General features: G+C 43.8%; 1 protein-coding gene across 1 annotated transcript; it reads left to right on the top strand.

Moving 5' to 3' along the window:
• Positions 1–751: 751 nt before the first annotated feature.
• FPR1 (formyl peptide receptor 1) lies at positions 752–11738 on the top strand. The gene is made up of 2 exons (XM_003406563.3): positions 752–924; positions 4685–11738. The coding sequence occupies exon 2, from the start codon at positions 4696–4698 to the stop codon at positions 5743–5745; it is 1050 nt and encodes a 349-aa protein (XP_003406611.2). The 5' UTR covers positions 752–924; positions 4685–4695; the 3' UTR covers positions 5746–11738.
• The last annotated feature ends 4580 nt before the right edge of the window (positions 11739–16318 follow it).

Genomic DNA, 16318 nt, shown 5'->3' with positions numbered 1-16318 from the left:
AAAAAAAGTTGTTGAGTTGACTTCAACTCATGGTGACCCCATGTGTGTCAGAGTAGAACTGTGCTCAATAGTGTTTTCAAGGGCTTATTTTTTGGAAGTAGATCACCAGGCCTTTCTTCCAAAATGCCTCTGGGTGAACTCAAACCTCTAAACTTTCAGGTAGCAGTCAACTGTGTTAGCTCTTTGCATCACAGAGGGACTTTTTGGCCTAAAGGCCCACAAATCAGCTCCCACAGGATCAAAGGATTATGGCAATAATCTTAGAAGTGGTATGTGGGTGGGTAGGTGGTGCTCTGTCTTGTCCAACTTTCTCAGCTTCTCTGCCTCCGTTATCTCTCTCTGTGTTTCTGGTTACTCTCTTTCATCTTCATCTTTGCTTTTCCCTGTTTGTCTCTGGCTCTTATCTCACTGGAGGAGAATTGTGCATTTCAGCCACCCCCAGTAGGGTAGGAGAGGAGAGGGTAGAGAAGGGAGGGGAGGAGACAAAAGAAGAAGAGAAGGGAAAGGGAGTGATAGAGATGCAGCAAGCATCTTGCATTATTACTTGCCCCTTTCCTTTTCTTTATCTTGATTCCTTGAGTGGGGAGGGGCCTGGGCACCCAGATTTCTCAACCCTTGATGTTGAGAGGGTTGAACTTCTGTATCCTACAGAGGATTGAGGTTGAGGAAAACAGTCAGATGCTTGAGTTTCTAAGAGGGAACAGCCTGTTCCCCAAATGCTGTTAAGACATATTCCAAGTTGTATATTCTTTGGGCCATATTTTCAAGCAGATCTGGTTTCCTGTTACTCAATAGGTTTGTTTCATTACCCTTCCCCTTTCTCTTCTATAAAACTGTTGTGGTCATTAGGGCCAGAGTCATTCTCCCTAGGAGTCCAGGACTTAGACCTGCCCAGGGAAGGACCACTGCCGGTGGAAATTTCAGGTGAGAAATGTATCCCTGGAGGCTGGGTCCCTTGACAAGGGCACATTCAGTGGTGTGGTAGAGACAGAAGACCCTTTGGAGTGGGCTGTGGAGAAACACAAGGTAAAGAGGTGAATACAGCAACACACACATCTGTTTCAGATGTTTTGCTGTGAAAGAGAGCCAAAGAATTGGTTGAAAACTAAAGAAGGATGTGTAGTCAAAAGATAATTTCTTTAAAAAGGTTCTAGAGCATATTGGTGTATTGATGGAAATGATGAAGTAGAGAGAAAATATTGATGCAGCAGAAGAAAGAGGGTATGAATGAAGGAGGAAAGTTCTTGAGAAAGTGAAGGGAATGGCATTTGGGGTACAAGTAAAGGAGCTGGTTTGGGTAGGCCTTGGGCAGGGATACATATATTCTTGACACCAGAGAGGAAATCAGAGACTAATGGTGCAGTAGCAAGTAGGAGAGTGAATCTGGTGGAGTACAAGACAAGAGCATCAGCTGGACATGGGAGTAGGGAGAGGCTTGGAGATTTGAAGAGAGAAGGGCCAAAATAATTATTGTGGATTATGGGCAAATGAATGCTATAGAGAAGCAGTAGCCTTCCAGAGCAGTGCTGTGTCTTCACATGCAGCACCTGTCAGCAGAGCTCAGCTCTGCCCACTCAAGGATTACTTCCCTTCTCAAAGTCTGAGTTTCTCCTGTCACATGGTAAAAAGAATATTTAGCCAATACTGAACTTGCTGAGCTCAGAAACCAGAAAGGTGAGAGTGTGACACAGTGACCGCTACAGAGAAGGGGCTTGGTAGATGGTAACCACCATGATCTGTGTTGAGTGCAGATCACAGATTTTCTCTTTCACCCTGCTGTGCCACAGCAAAGCCACAGTCACACAGCTTTTCCTCTCTGGCCTGTCTTCTCTTTTTTATTCTTTGCATCAGCCTTTTCAAATAGTTGCCTTAGTGATTCTTGAGGACAGACAGTCCTCGAGGTGTCTCAATTGTTGGGCGAGGGTGTCGGGAGACATTTTCAAGTCGTTTCCAAGATTGTAGAACATTGCTATTCAATAGAAATGCAAGTCACGTATGTAATTGTTTATTCCAAAAAACCAAAAACCCATGGCCATCAAGTCAATTCTGACTCATAGCGACCCTCTAGGACAGAGTAGAACTGCCGCATAGGATTTCCAAGACTGTAAATCTTTACAGAAGCAGACTGCCACATCTTTTCTCCTGTGGAGTGGCTGGTGGGTTTGAACTACTGACCTTTTGGTTGGCAGTTGAGTGCTTAACCACTGCACCACCAGGGCTATTTAAAAAATTGTTTATCAGGCACTTAAAAAATTAAGATGAAAAAAGTGAAATTAATTCTAATAAAATATTTTAGTTAACTTGATATAGCCAAATTGTTATTTCAACATGTAATCAATATAAAAGTTATTATTGAGATAGATCACATTCATCTTTCCATACTAAATCTTTGAAATCTGGTGGATATCTTACTCTTACAGTCTATCATTTCAAGAGCTCAAAAACTGTATTTGTTGAGTGGCTACTGTATTAGACAGCTCAACTCTACAGGCAGCATGACAGAGACAGAAAAAGCTTTTGCTGGAATCCGACAGTGTGAGCTCAAGCCCTGGCTCCATTTCTAACCATTTGGGTGACTTCAAGCAATTTACTTAAACACTCTAAGTCTCAGTTTCCGCATCGGCAAAATAGGTATGATTAAAAAAAAAAAAACTAGCGTACTATGTGTCAAACACTGGCTCATGCTTCATGGTATTAGCCCATTTCATCCTTACAACAACTATTGAGGGAGGCTGATGTAATGATTAGAAAAGAAGAAAAGCTTTTGTCAAGAGACAGACACATGCTTTGAATCTCAATTCCTCTTACATAAAGTGGAAATATTTTGTTCTATAGGTACATCAGGCAATGTAATGAGCTACTATAAATGAAATAGCTAAGAAGTTCCAAAGAACCAAACAGATACCTCTCTTAGTTATCTAGTGCTGCTGTAACAGAAATACCACAAGTGGATGGCTGGCTTTGACAAAGAGAAATTTATTTTCTCACAATCTAGTAGCTAGAAGTCCAAATTCAGGGCATCAGCTCCAGGGGAAGGTTTTCTCTGTCTGTTGGCTCTGGAGGAAGGTCCTTGTCCTCAATCTTCCCCTGGTCCAGGAGCTTCTCAGGTGTAGGGACTCCAGGTCCCAAATGATGCGCTCTGCTCCTGGTGCTGCCTTCTCGGTGGAATGAAGTTCCCCTGTCTCTCTGCTGGCTTCTTTCTTTTATATCTCAAAAGAGATTGCTTCATGACACAATCCAATCTTGTAGATTGAGTCCTGTCTCACTAACACAACTGCCACCCATCCTCCTTCATTAACATCATAGAGGCAGAATTTACAATATAGGAAAATCCCACAATACCGGGAGTCATGGCCAGCCAAATTGATACACATTTGATACATGGGGGGCCATAATTCAATCCATGACAATACCCAACACACATTTGGACCATTATTACTATCATATTCTTCTTCATTCCTGAGAGTACTGAGCCTATTCAATGGCTATAGAAGAGTCTCCTGTCTGTCTGGCCAAGATAATCATGGAGATGAGAGTTGAGATGGGGTCTCTGGTTCTACTTCCTCTAACACAGAATCCACAAGATGCAATGCTTTATCACACATTGTCTATTACCTCTCACTGATCTTTTTTAACTATCTTTGGAAATTAGCCAAATATTACGCCTTGTCTCTCATAATGGCATAGTAAAAGGGGCTTCCATGCCTCTTAAGAGAAAGATAAAACCTAGGAGGGAGAAGCTGCTTATCTTGTAGCCCTCAGGCAGAAAGTAATGGATGGAAGAGAACCTGAACCCATGTCTTCCTGACTGAGCCACTGAAGCTGCCTCCCACCAATTTTCTCTTGTCCATACACCTTTTGTTTTTTTTTTTTTGCCTTTTTTATTGTGGTAAAATACACACAGCATAAAATTACCATTTTAACCATTTTTAAGTGTAGAGGTCAGTGGTGTTAAGGACATCTGCAATGTTGTGCAACCATAACTACTATCTAGTTCCGGAACTTTTTTGTCACTTAAGCAATAAGTTTCCACGGCCCTTGGTAACCTCTGAGCTGATTTGTGTTCCTATGAATTCACCTAGTATGAATATTTCATGTAAGTAGAATCAGGCAATATTTGACCTTTTCACTTAGCTAACTGTTTTCAAGTTTCAACCATGTTGTAGCATGTATCAGTACTTCATTCCTTCTTATGGCCGAATAGTATTCCATGGTATGGATAGACCACATTTTGTTTAGATCAGTTTTAAAAATCAGTTAAAAAGATCTATTGATGGACATTTGGGTTGTTTCCACCTTTTGGCTAGTATGACTAATGCTGAAATGAACATTAGTGTACAAGTTTTTGTCTGAGTATCTGTTTTCTCCATATGCCCTTTGCTCAGTATTTCCTCTTGGAGCACAAGGACATTACGTCCTTTAGCAAAGTAGGTGGCTTTGATGTTAACAATTGTGGGACTATGTTGCAAGATACAATCTTGCCCAAAGGGTCTGATAAAAAGTTGCCAACTCACAGGTGTGAGTAGGCACAGTGGGGAGTGGTGAGAATGTTCTGGCTGGAGCAGGGCTGTAGGGGAAGGAAAGGGAGGTGTGGGCGGGAAAGTCAACGGTTGCAAAGACGAGGGCATAGAGAGGCTGCATTCAAGATCAGAGCTAATAAATGACCATTACTGAACTGTTTCAGGAGTGAGTAAGATGGAGACCAATTCCTCTCTTCCCGTGAATTTGTCTGGAGGGATCCAACCTGTACCTTCCAGCTATGCTGCCCTAAATATCTTCTCTCTGGTAGTATCTGGAGTCACCTTTGTCCTCAGCATCCTGGGCAATGGGCTCGTGATCTGGGTGGCTGGCTTCCGGATGACACGCACAGTCACCACCATCTCTTACCTGAACCTGGCCTTAGCTGACTTCTCTTTCTCTGTCACCCTACCATTTCTCATGACTTCTCAAGTCATGGGAGAACAATGGCCTTTTGGTTGGTTCCTGTGCAAGCTCATTATGACTGTGGTGGACATAAACCTGTTTGGAAGTGTCTTTCTGATTGCTGTCATCGCCCTGGACCGCTGTATTTGTGTCCTGCATCCAGTCTGGGCCCAGAACCACCGCACTGTAGGTCTGGCCAAGAAGGTGATCATTGGGCCCTGGATTCTTGCCCTGCTCTTCACTTTGCCAGTTATCATTCGTGTGACTACAATTACTAATCAAGTAGGAACATTCTGCACTTTCAACTTTTCACCCTGGACTACAGACCCTCAGGAGAAGTTGGAGGTAGCTGTTACCATGTTGAGGCTCAGAGGGATCATCCGGTTCATCATTGGGTTCAGTATGCCAATGTCCACAGTTGCTATCTGCTATGGGCTTGTCGCTGCCAAGATCCACAAACAAGGCCTCATTAAATCCAGCCGTCCCTTACGGGTCCTCTCTTCTGTTGTAGCTGCTTTTTTTATCTGCTGGTTCCCATATCAGCTAGTGGCCCTCATAGGCACAATCAGAATCCGAGAACACTTGCTGAATATGACCCCAGGCTTTGGAGTAGTGATTAATGTGACAAGCGCCCTGGCCTTCTTCAACAGCTGCCTGAACCCAATGCTCTACGTCTTCGTGGGCCAGGACTTCCGAGAGAGATTGATCCATTCTCTGCCTGCCAGTCTGGAGAGGGCCCTGAGTGAGGACTCAGGCCAGACCAGTGACACACCTGCCAATTCTACTTCGCCTCCTTCAAATGCTGAGTTAAACGCAACGTGAGGAGAGGCTGGGAGACCTTTTGAACTCCGCCTTCTCCTATGGTGCTCCCACATTAGTTTCATCTCACCTTGAGTCATACTGAGTCACAAGCACTTCCTGTGGCTTATCTTAAGTTTACCCACTAAAGAAAAAAGTTTCATGCCTTTAATTTTGGAAGGAAGAAATAAGCATGAGGGTACTATTGATGTCTGTTTTGGTTTTTGGACCTCAGCCTAGGGGCGGTTGTTGTTAGGTGCCATCAAGTCAGCTCCAAGTCATGGCAACCTTATGTATAACAGAATGAAACACTGCCCAGCCCCGCTACATTCTCATAATCATTGCTATATTTGAGCTCATTGTTGCAGCCGCTGTGTCAATCCATCTCATTGAAGGTCCCCTTCTTTTTGCTGACCCTCTACTTAACCAAGCATGATGTCCTTCTCCAGTGATTGGTCCCTCCTGACGACATGTCCAAAATAAGTGAGATTAAGTCTCACCATCCTCACTTCTGAGGAGCATAGGGAGACCATACATCCTAGTTTGCTTGAAACATTCCTCAATGATACCTATTATGCTCGAATAATTATCAGTTGTGTTCACTTTCATTCTCAAAGCTACCCTGCTGTGGATAATAAATTATAGGGTCACCTTAGGAAAGTGAATGAGAAGGGAGAAGTGTGAAGGAGTACGGCTTAAGTGAAGCAAGATATAGAGGTATTTTATATAAAGTCTTCAGCTTTTATTGATCACTAAGAAAAATATAATGTTATCTAGATGTCAACTGAAGATCTCTATCTCCCTGAGATCTACATAAAATTGCCTCATAAAATTTGGGAAATCTATTTTCCTCCCCACAGGGCCTGTGTTTTCACATGTGGCTCCGAGTTTTGCTTCAGTTGAACTAGTTCAGCTCACACAGTATCTGGTGTTTGCTGCCCTTTTTCTGAATGAAATTCACCCAGAGTGAAACTAAGCCATTTCCCTCAATTCCCTTAAAAGCTACTCGCATAAAACCTTTCTGTGTGGAACATACTTTACCAAAGTCTGCCAAACTGGGGATATTCACTGGTCAGCAACAGAAACAACTGTGAAAACTTCCAGTTGAACTTTAGACATTCGTGTTCTTAAAAGTCTGTCTTCCCTCCATCATGTTCCTCTGCCATCCCTCCACTCTCCCCTCCTGTCATCCCACCCCTAGATTCCTGCTCTTTTACAATGTAGAACGATCTACCCATTATACCCTTGACTCTTTGAATGTATGTGTTCTGGGTCTCTCTTTCCAACCCAATCCACTTATCAACAATAACATCTGCCCCAAGAGGATTTCTGGTGCCAGTTCTTGAAGGAATCATTTAAGTGTCACCACAGAAATTTTAATTTGATTATAAATAATAAGAAATAGAGAAGGGGGGAAAGGGACAATGAGAGGAAGGAAGAGGGTTGGAGAAGACTAAGAGTGTCCAGGGTCAATGGAAAGCAGGACACACACTTTGGTGAGGAACTGGGTGATGACAGCTGATTTCATTCCAGTTCATGGACAGATTTCTGGGTTTTGACTGCATGGTGTGACCCTTAGAGATCAGCCTTCATCTGGACCCCCATGGCCTTTTCTGAACAACTCCCAAAAAGCTCTCTGAGCCTTGCATTGCCGCTTCCAGCACTTTCATTTAATTTATTCCACTAACCCCTGAGCTCCTGGAGGGCCCTGTCTGATCTTTGCCTTCCCCTGCACACAAAAGACCCCAATAAATGTTGCTGAACTAAATCTTTTGCCTCTCTCTCTTTTATTAATTACCCAGAGTTCTTGCACATCCAGTAGTTACTTCTTTTTTTAAAATTTTTTTGTACTATGGTGAAAATATACATAACAAAACATAAACCAACTCAATAATTTCTACATGTACAATTCAGTGACATGGATTACATTCTTCAGGTTGTGCCACCATTCTCACTACCCTTTTCCAAATCATTCCACCACCATTAACACAAACTCAATGCCCCCTAAGCAAAAACTCCCCCATTCCCCCTCCCACCTCTGGTAACCTCTAAAAATCTTTGGTGTCTATATATTCATTTATTTCATATAAGTGAGATCATATAGTATTTGTCCTTTTGGGACTAACTTCTTTTGCTCAGTATGATTTTTCAAGGTTCATCTATGTTGTAGCATGCATCAGGACCTCATTGCTCTTTATGGCTGAGAAGTGTACCATTGTGTATACATACTACATTTTGTTTATCCATTCATCTGTTGGTAGGCATATCTATTGTTTTCACCTTTTCAGTAGTAACTCTTTTTATTAATTGTACTTTAGGTGAAGGTTTACAGAACAAACTAGTTTCTCATCAAACAGTTAGTACACACATTGTTCTATGACATTGGTTAACAACTCCAGAACATGTCAACGCTCTCCCTTCTCTACCCTGGGTTTCCTATTACCGGCTTTCCTGTTCCCTCCTGCCTTCTAGTCCTTGCCCCGGGCTGGTGTGCCCCTTTAGTCTTGTTTTGTTCCATAGCCTGTTCAATCTTTGGTTGAAGGGTGAACCTCAGGAGTGACCTCATTACTGAGCTGAAAGTGTGTCCGGGGGCCATACTGTCAGGGTTTCTCCAGTCTCTGTCAGGCCAGCAAGCCTAGTCTTTCCTTTTGAGTTAGAATTTTGTTCTACATTTTTCTCCAGCTCTGTCTGGGACCCTCTATTGTGATCCCTGTCAGAGCAGTCAGTGGTGGTAGCCGGGCACCATCACATTGTACTGGACTTTGTCTGATGGAGGCAATGGTAGATGTGATCCATTAGTCCTTTGGACTAAACTTTCCCTTGTATCTTTAGTTTTCTTTATTCTTCCCTGCTCCCGAAGGTGTGAGAACAGTGGAGTATCATAGATGGCTGCTCACTCAGTAATTACTCTTTAGATCACCCACTGTATGAGGTCAGCTGAGTTCTTCCTATTTTGACAGGTGGGGGAACTGAGGCACAGAAAGAAGGATTTTCCAGTCCTTCAGAAATGGTGTTAGAATGGATTTTTTCCAGCTGAGCGAAGCCCTTGGTTGTGGGGAAACCATGGTATTTGGAATAGAAAGGGCACTAAAGCTGGCATTGGTCAGACTTGAATTTAAATTACTAACAGTTGACCCTTACAAGAGACTGTCACAAGTCAGATCCTCAGTTTCCATCTCTGTAAAATGGGAAGATAGGACCCATCTCCTTACAGGTCTTTTGTGGATTAAATACCCAGCACAGACATGGCATATGATGAGTGCTCAAAAAAACTTTCTCAGTCCTTATAGGGCTCTGCCTACGCCTACCATGACTAAACCAAGCTAATGGTCCTTTAGGATGTTTGGCCAGGTGCCCCAGGTGTGTCAGAGATGCCTATCCATATCTCCCTGTTTACACCTCATGGCCCATCCCAGCTGCCCTGATTTTATCATATATCCATGCCCCCCTCTCAAGTCCTAGCCACATATGATCCTACCCCAGGCAGAGCTCATACCCAAAGCCAGTTGGTGCATAGCCATCTGGTGTCCAATCAATTCCCACTAGAATCTGTTTGAAAGAGAGTCTGTAAAAGATCAGACTGTGTTGGGCACTGACGTTGGGGCAGGAATTGGTGTCGTGGTGGCCCAAGGCATTACTAAACTTGCAGGGAGGGCAGATATCAAAAGGAACCCAGCAGAGATGTCTGAAGTTTGACCCAAAGGGGGCCTGGGGACATCCTGCATGGTCTGTCAGGTGTGGCATGAAGAAGTGAGACTTAAGCAGGAAGGCCAGAAAACAAATAGAATTTCATACTCGCAGGTCCCCGAGAGGAAACTACAGCACACCTTGATGCAGGGCCACACAGGGGGTTGCACCTCAGGACAAGGCAACAAGCTGGAACTGTAGGAGAGGGCTCATGCATGGAAAGCAGGGTAGGGTCTTGGGGTTAGTGTACGCTGAAGTCTTATTAATCAGTTTAAAGGTTTCTAGGGCATTAGCGTGGGAAAAGGTAGATGTTATATCACAGGGAGTTATATGGACATGTCTGGGAGGTGCAAGGAGTAACTGTGGCTGTTAAGAGACTAGGTTACAAGGTAGTAATGGGTTCTTATCATGGGAAACCTTATGATCTGACCAGGAAGGCCAGTTAGAGCTCGTAACTGTTAAGAGACTGGGTGACAAGATAGGAACGGCCATGCCAGACACTGGGTGAAAGGGCAATGAGGAGGAATTAATGGATGCTGATGCAGCAACTTATGTCAGCCACAAATTGGGTTTATGATAAGAGGAAGCTCATCTTTGGAGGCAGAATGGAGCACATGATTTGAGCAAAGCCTAGATGAGAAATGATAGAGCACCAGTTTGCAAGGGACAGAGAGAAGCCATCTGACAGCTTTCGTTTCTCTAGGATCTGGATATAATTTCTGCAGTTGGCCTCCTTTAAATTCCACTGTCTTAGTCATCTAGTGCTGCACTAACAGAAATACCACAAGTGGATGGCTTTAACAAAGAGAAATTTATTCTTTCACAGTCTAGTAGGCTACAAGTTCAAACTCAGGGCATCAGCTCCAAGGGAAGGCTTTCTGTCTCTGTCAGCTTTGGAAGAAGGTCCTTATCATCAATCTTCCCCTGGTCTAGGAGCTTCTCTGTGCAGGAACCTCAGGTCCAAAGGATGCACTCTGCTCCCAGTGCTGCTTTTTTTGGTAGTACGAAGCCCCCATGTCTCTCTGCTGGCTTGTCTCTTTTATATATCAAAAGAGATTGGCTTAGACACAATCTAATCTGTAGATCTTGTCAGTATAACTGCCACTAATCCATCACATTACATCATAGTGATAGGATTTACAGCATATAGGAATATCACATAAAATCATGGATAATCATACAACACTGGGAATCAGGATCTAGCCAAGCTGACAGACATTTTGGGGGGATACAATTCAATCCATGACATCCACTCTGTCCTTCCGATAAGGAGCTCTGGTGGGACAACAGTTAAGTGCTTGGCTGCCAACTGAAAAGTTGACGGTTTGAACCCACCCAGCAGATCTGTGGGAGAAAAATCTGGCTATCTGCTTCTGTAAAGATTACAGCCAAGAAAATCCCAGTAAGACTTCGGTGTGCACTACAGCAGTTCCACTTTGTCACATTGGGTCGCCATATGTCAGAATTTACTTGATGGCACCCAACAACAACATGTCCATCCAATAAGCAGATTTAACTTAAGCCAGCTTGAGTGGGTTTCCGTAACGTGGAACTACATGATCCGTGCCTAAAATACCAAAGATATGTGCCAGGATGGAATACAGGTTGGTGCCCGTGCTGAGGTGGCCCATGATGAAGAAGGGAGTGGGAAAAAGACATGGCTGAGAGGAATTATACAGTATTTGCCGTTTTGACTGACTTATTTCATTCAGTGTAATGTTTTCAAGGTTCATCCATTTTGTGGCATGCATCAGCACTTATTTCTCTTTACGGCTGAGCAAGATTCCGTTGTATGGCTAGATCACATTTTGTTTACCCATTCATCTGTTGCTAGTCATTTAGGCTGTTTCCATCTTTTGATTATTGGACCACATTCTTTTTTATGGCAGCAATGCATCTAGCCCAGAGTTTAAATCTCTATTGGAGGAATTGAGTTCTAAATTTTATTTAATTAATCTAAATTTAAATATGTAGCCACATGTGGCTAGTAGCTACAATCTTTGTATGACTGACGGTCTCCATCTCTCCTCTCCTCACTACACTCTTGAGCTTAAGGCTCTTCTGGATCCAGTTTGCCTCTTCATTCTTACTAGCAACTGGCACACAACCAAAAAATCAAACCCATTGCCATCAAGTCGATTCCAACTCGTAGTGACCCTATGTGTCATACAGTAGAAATGCACTCCATAGGGTTTTCAAGGTTGTGACCTTTCGGAAGCAGATCACCAAGCCTTTCTTCTGAAGCACCTCTGGGTGGGATTGAACCACCAATCTTTTGGTTAGTGGTCCAGCGCTTAAATGTTTCTGTCACCCAGACCCCAGGAAAACGTTTATGAATATCCTCACGTCCTTCCATTTTTGCCTTTGTATGTCCAGTTTTCTTTCTTCGCTTGACAAATGTGTTTATAAGATAATCATTGGTGTTTTCTGATAACCTTTAGAACTTCAAAAAGTCCTCTGTTTCCTCAGCTCAGAAGACCACAAATCAACTTCCAAATTTGGAGAGCCACGGGAAGTAGGAGCATGGAGGCAAGAAGAATGTTTGGATATTTACATTCCCCAGAAGTTCCAGCCCATCTCCAAATGAGTGGTGAAATGAGTTCCTTTATGTGGCCTTTTGTGTTGGTTCTTTGGAAAAACAGCTCGAGAGATTTTTCTCCTAAGCCCTGAGGAGTTACCTTTGCCCTAGTTTTCTACACTGGAGGGTTTGTTACTTTTATCCAGGTTGATTGACATTCTCTGGGCAGGATGTAAACAACTTGACTTTTTGTCTGGTCCTGGGCTGCAGCCTGACCTGTGATTAGTATGCACCTTGCAGGGATTGGTCAATAGACTATGCAAATGAAGTGACTATAGCCTACTATGCAAATTGTCTGTGGCCTACCAAGAGACGATTGGTCAGTTCATAGCCTGGGGTGGGAGGTCCATGCCTTGAAACTGATGGGGAGTTTGCTTATGCATGCAGCCAACCCCACCAAGGTGGGTAGACAGAAGCAGAAGGAAGAAGAGAGATGATGCGGAGAGAAAGGAGGTAAGGAACCTCCTAAAAGAGCTGTTGTCAAGTCAAGGGCTGTAACACTGAATATAGAGAGACGCCTGAAAGGGGCCCAGCAGCAGAGTAGGTGGTGGTGGCAGAAAACCGCTGCTAGGTATGCAACTAAGAGCGTTGAATAAAACTGCTATACTGGCTATGAGCTGGGTCAGTTAGCACTGGAAAAGCTGACACCCAGGAGGCCCCAAAAGCAGAGAGGCCTGTCCTTAGGGTACTGAGAAGAAGCCTGTCCTCAAGGGGCTGAAAGGAGCTTGTCCTGAAGGGGCTGAGAGAAGGCCTTCATGGTTGAGAGGGGAAGTGCACAGCAGAGAGAAGGGTCTGCTTGCTTGCACAACCAAAAATAGCTGAGAGAGCTGTTCTACATTGAAGAAGAGAGGGATGTACTCTCCTCTTTGGGGGCACCTTCCAGACTTTGCCTGCATGCTTCCTGATCCTGATCCTAAGTTGTATCCTGTCACTTCCTTAATAAACCACTCAACTGTAAGTACACTCTGAATTCTGTGAGATTTTGCAGCAAATTGCCAAATCCAAATTGAGGGGGACGGAGTGCTAAGGAGGGGGGAGAGTGGTTGATGTCAGAGATGTAGTGGTACAGCAACTTAGAGAATGTAGACATCTGGTATATATTTAGCCTCTGCCTTATAGGAATTGGCTTTGTGCTGATTCTTATATTTGAAGTTATTTCTACAGATGATAACACGTTGTTCTTGTTGTTAGGTGCCACTGAATCAGTTTCAACTCATAGTGACCCTACATGACAGAGTGGAACTGCTTCACAGAGTTTCTTAGGCTGTAATCTTTACAGGAGCAGATTGTCAAGTCTTTCTCCTGTGGAGCTGCTGGGTAGGTTCAAACTACCAACCTATAGGTGAGCAGCTGAGTGCTAAACCATTGTGTGACCAGGGATCATAAAACCACACCCATGTTAGGAAATAGGGTGAGACCCTACTTCCTCCTACTCAGGCATCCCCAAGTCTATTTTCCCTGCCTATGCCTCAGCTCTGTTCCTTCTGAAATCACCAAAGCCTGAGTCACTCCACAAACGACCAGGACTCAGCAAATCCTCAGGGTGAGAACTACAGTTGCAAGTGTGTCTGGATTAGGAAATAGATCCATGTTGTTGTTCTTAGGTGCTGTTGAGTTGGTTTCGACTCATAGCGACCCTATGTACAACAGAACGAAACACTGCCCGGTCCTGCTCCATCCTCACAATCGTTATGCTTGAGCCCATTGTTGCAGTCACTGTGTCAGTTCACCTCATTGAGGGTCTTCCTGTTTTTCTTTGGCCCTCTACTCTACCAAGCATGATGTCCTTCTCCAGGGACTGGTCCCTCCTGATAACGTGGCCAAAGTATGAGATGCAGCCTCGCCATCCTTGCTTCTAAGGAGCATTCTGACTGTACTTCTTCCAAGACAGATTTGTTCATTCTTTTCGCAATCCATGGTATAGTCAATATTCTTCACCAATACCATAATTTAAAGGCATCAATTCTTCTCTGGTCTTCTTTATTATTTGGCTTTCGCATGCATATGAGGTAAATGAAAACACCATGGCTTAGGTCAGGCGCACCTTCGTCCTTGAAGTGACATCCATGAGGGGTGGGGAAATAGGAACCTTGACTCCCCCCTAGGGGGAGACTCCTGGGACTGAAGGCTTGGGCTGTAGAGTCTTGGCAAAGAGTCTTTTCATCTTTCTGAGCCTCTTCCTTCTCATTTGTAAAATGGATATATTAATAATCCCTCCCATACAGGAATGTCTGCACAATGAAAAGAGACACAGTGTATTCATACAATGCAATGCTATCTTATAGGAATGAGAATGAGCAAGGAAGGAATGGAGAGGTAAGGGAGAAAGGAAAAGAGGGAGAATAAGTGAGAGAGAATGAAGAGAGGGAGAGAGAACGAAGGAAGGAAGAAAGGCAGAAAGAAGGGAGGGAAAGAAGGAGAAATGAAGGGAGAGAAAGAGGGTCAGATAGGAAAGGAGAGATTGTTTGCACATAGGAGATAAAGCGTGAGTTCAAGATTTTTCTGCAGCTGAAATGAATGAAGTAGGGTGAGTTGGCACAGGGGCCCAGTAGGGACTGTGAAAATAATTTTTGATCCTTCCTTTCTCCCACTGCCCCATCCACACATAATGCTGATGTTGTTGTGTGCCGTCAAGTTGATTCTGACTCACAGCAGCCCTATAGGACAGAGTAGAACTGCTGCACAGGGTTTCCAAGAAGGTACCACTGGATTCAAACTGCTGACCTTTTGGTTAGCAGCCAACTTCTTAAACACAGCACCACCAGGGCTCCTCCTATAATGTTGGAAAAAAAAAAAAAAAACAACCAGTTGCTGTCAAGTTGATTCCAACTCATAGCAACCCTATAGGACAGAGTAGAACTGCCCCATAGGGTTTCCAAGGAGCGCCTGGTGGATTCAAACTGCCAGCCTTTTGGTTAGCAGCCGTAGCTCTTAACCACTATGCCACCAGGGTTTCCTCCTGTAATGTTAAAAAAAAAATTTTTTTTTTTTTTTTTTAATTCAGGCTGTGATATATGCCAAACCCTGTTCTGTTTTTGCTGGCTGCCATTGAGTTACCCCTAACTTATGACGACCTCATGTACAACGTGATTGAACCATTGTGATCCATAAGGTTTTCAATGGCTGATTTTCAAAAGTAAATCTCCAGGCCTTTTTTATTAGTTTGCCTTAGTCTGGAAGCTCCACTGAAACCTGTTCAGCATCACAGCAACATGCAAGCCTCCACTGACAGATGGGTGGTAGCTGCGTTTCAGGTGCACTGGTGGGGATTTGTATCTGTGTCTCTCACATGGAAGATTGCAGTTCCACCACTGACCACCCTGCCCTCAAACTCTGTTCTCCCACTTTATATTCATTATTGTTCTTGTTAGGTGCCATGGAGCCGATTCCAACCCATAGTGATCCCATGTGACAGATTAGAACTGCCCCATAGGGCTTTCTAGGTTGTAATCTTTACAGAAGCAGGTCACCAGGTCTTTCTCCTGTGGAGCAGCTAGTTGAGTTTGAGCCACCAACCTTTTGGTTGGCAGCAGAATGCTTAACCATTGTCCCACCAGGACTCCTTTTACATTTATCAGCTCTAATAAAAAGATCTGCTTCAGATAGTTATTATAGCCTCCATGTCAAAGGAGAGAACACCAAGATTTAAAGAGGAAAGTGACTTAAGGATTTAAAGGGGGAAGTCACACAGAGTCAGAATTTAAACATAGCTCTTACAGAATCCAAACTACATGTGGAGACACAGTGGGGAGACTGGGAAAACTCAGCTCTGAAGACAGAAGTAGCTGGGTTGCAAGCACCGCTGAGTGTCCGACACAGAGAAATTGCCATTGACAAGTTTCCATGGGCTGGGGACAGCCTTGGTCTCCCAAACCCCAGAGCAGCCAGGGATCTTGATTTCTGGAACTCTGACATAGTAGGGGACCCTGTCTCTCCCCCCTACACATATCTGTGCTGGAGATGGCTCATACCAGCTTATAAGAGATGATTGCTAATAGCCAAAAGTGGAAACAACTGAAATGTCCTTCAAAGATGAATGGATAAAGAAAATGTGATATATAAGAGCTATGTTCAAATCTTGACTGTTACTACTTGCATGAACTTACACGTCACTTCCTTCTTTAAACCTCAGTGTTCTCTTCTTTAGTAAGGGGGCTGTGACAGCTTTCTGAAGCAGATCTTTTGGTTAGAACCGATGAATATAACCACCATTCATCTGACATTTTGCCTTACTGTGGGGGCTTGCATGTTGCTGTGATGCTGAAAGCTATGCTACCGGTATTTCAAATACCAGCAGGATCACTCGTGGTGGACAGGTTTCACCAGAGTTTC

This window comes from Loxodonta africana, chromosome 11 (assembly GCF_030014295.1).
Source record: "Loxodonta africana isolate mLoxAfr1 chromosome 11, mLoxAfr1.hap2, whole genome shotgun sequence".
NCBI lineage: Eukaryota > Metazoa > Chordata > Mammalia > Proboscidea > Elephantidae > Loxodonta > Loxodonta africana.
The sequence above is the reverse complement of the archived record's forward strand: the minus strand, read 5'-3'. Positions and strand labels throughout refer to the sequence as shown.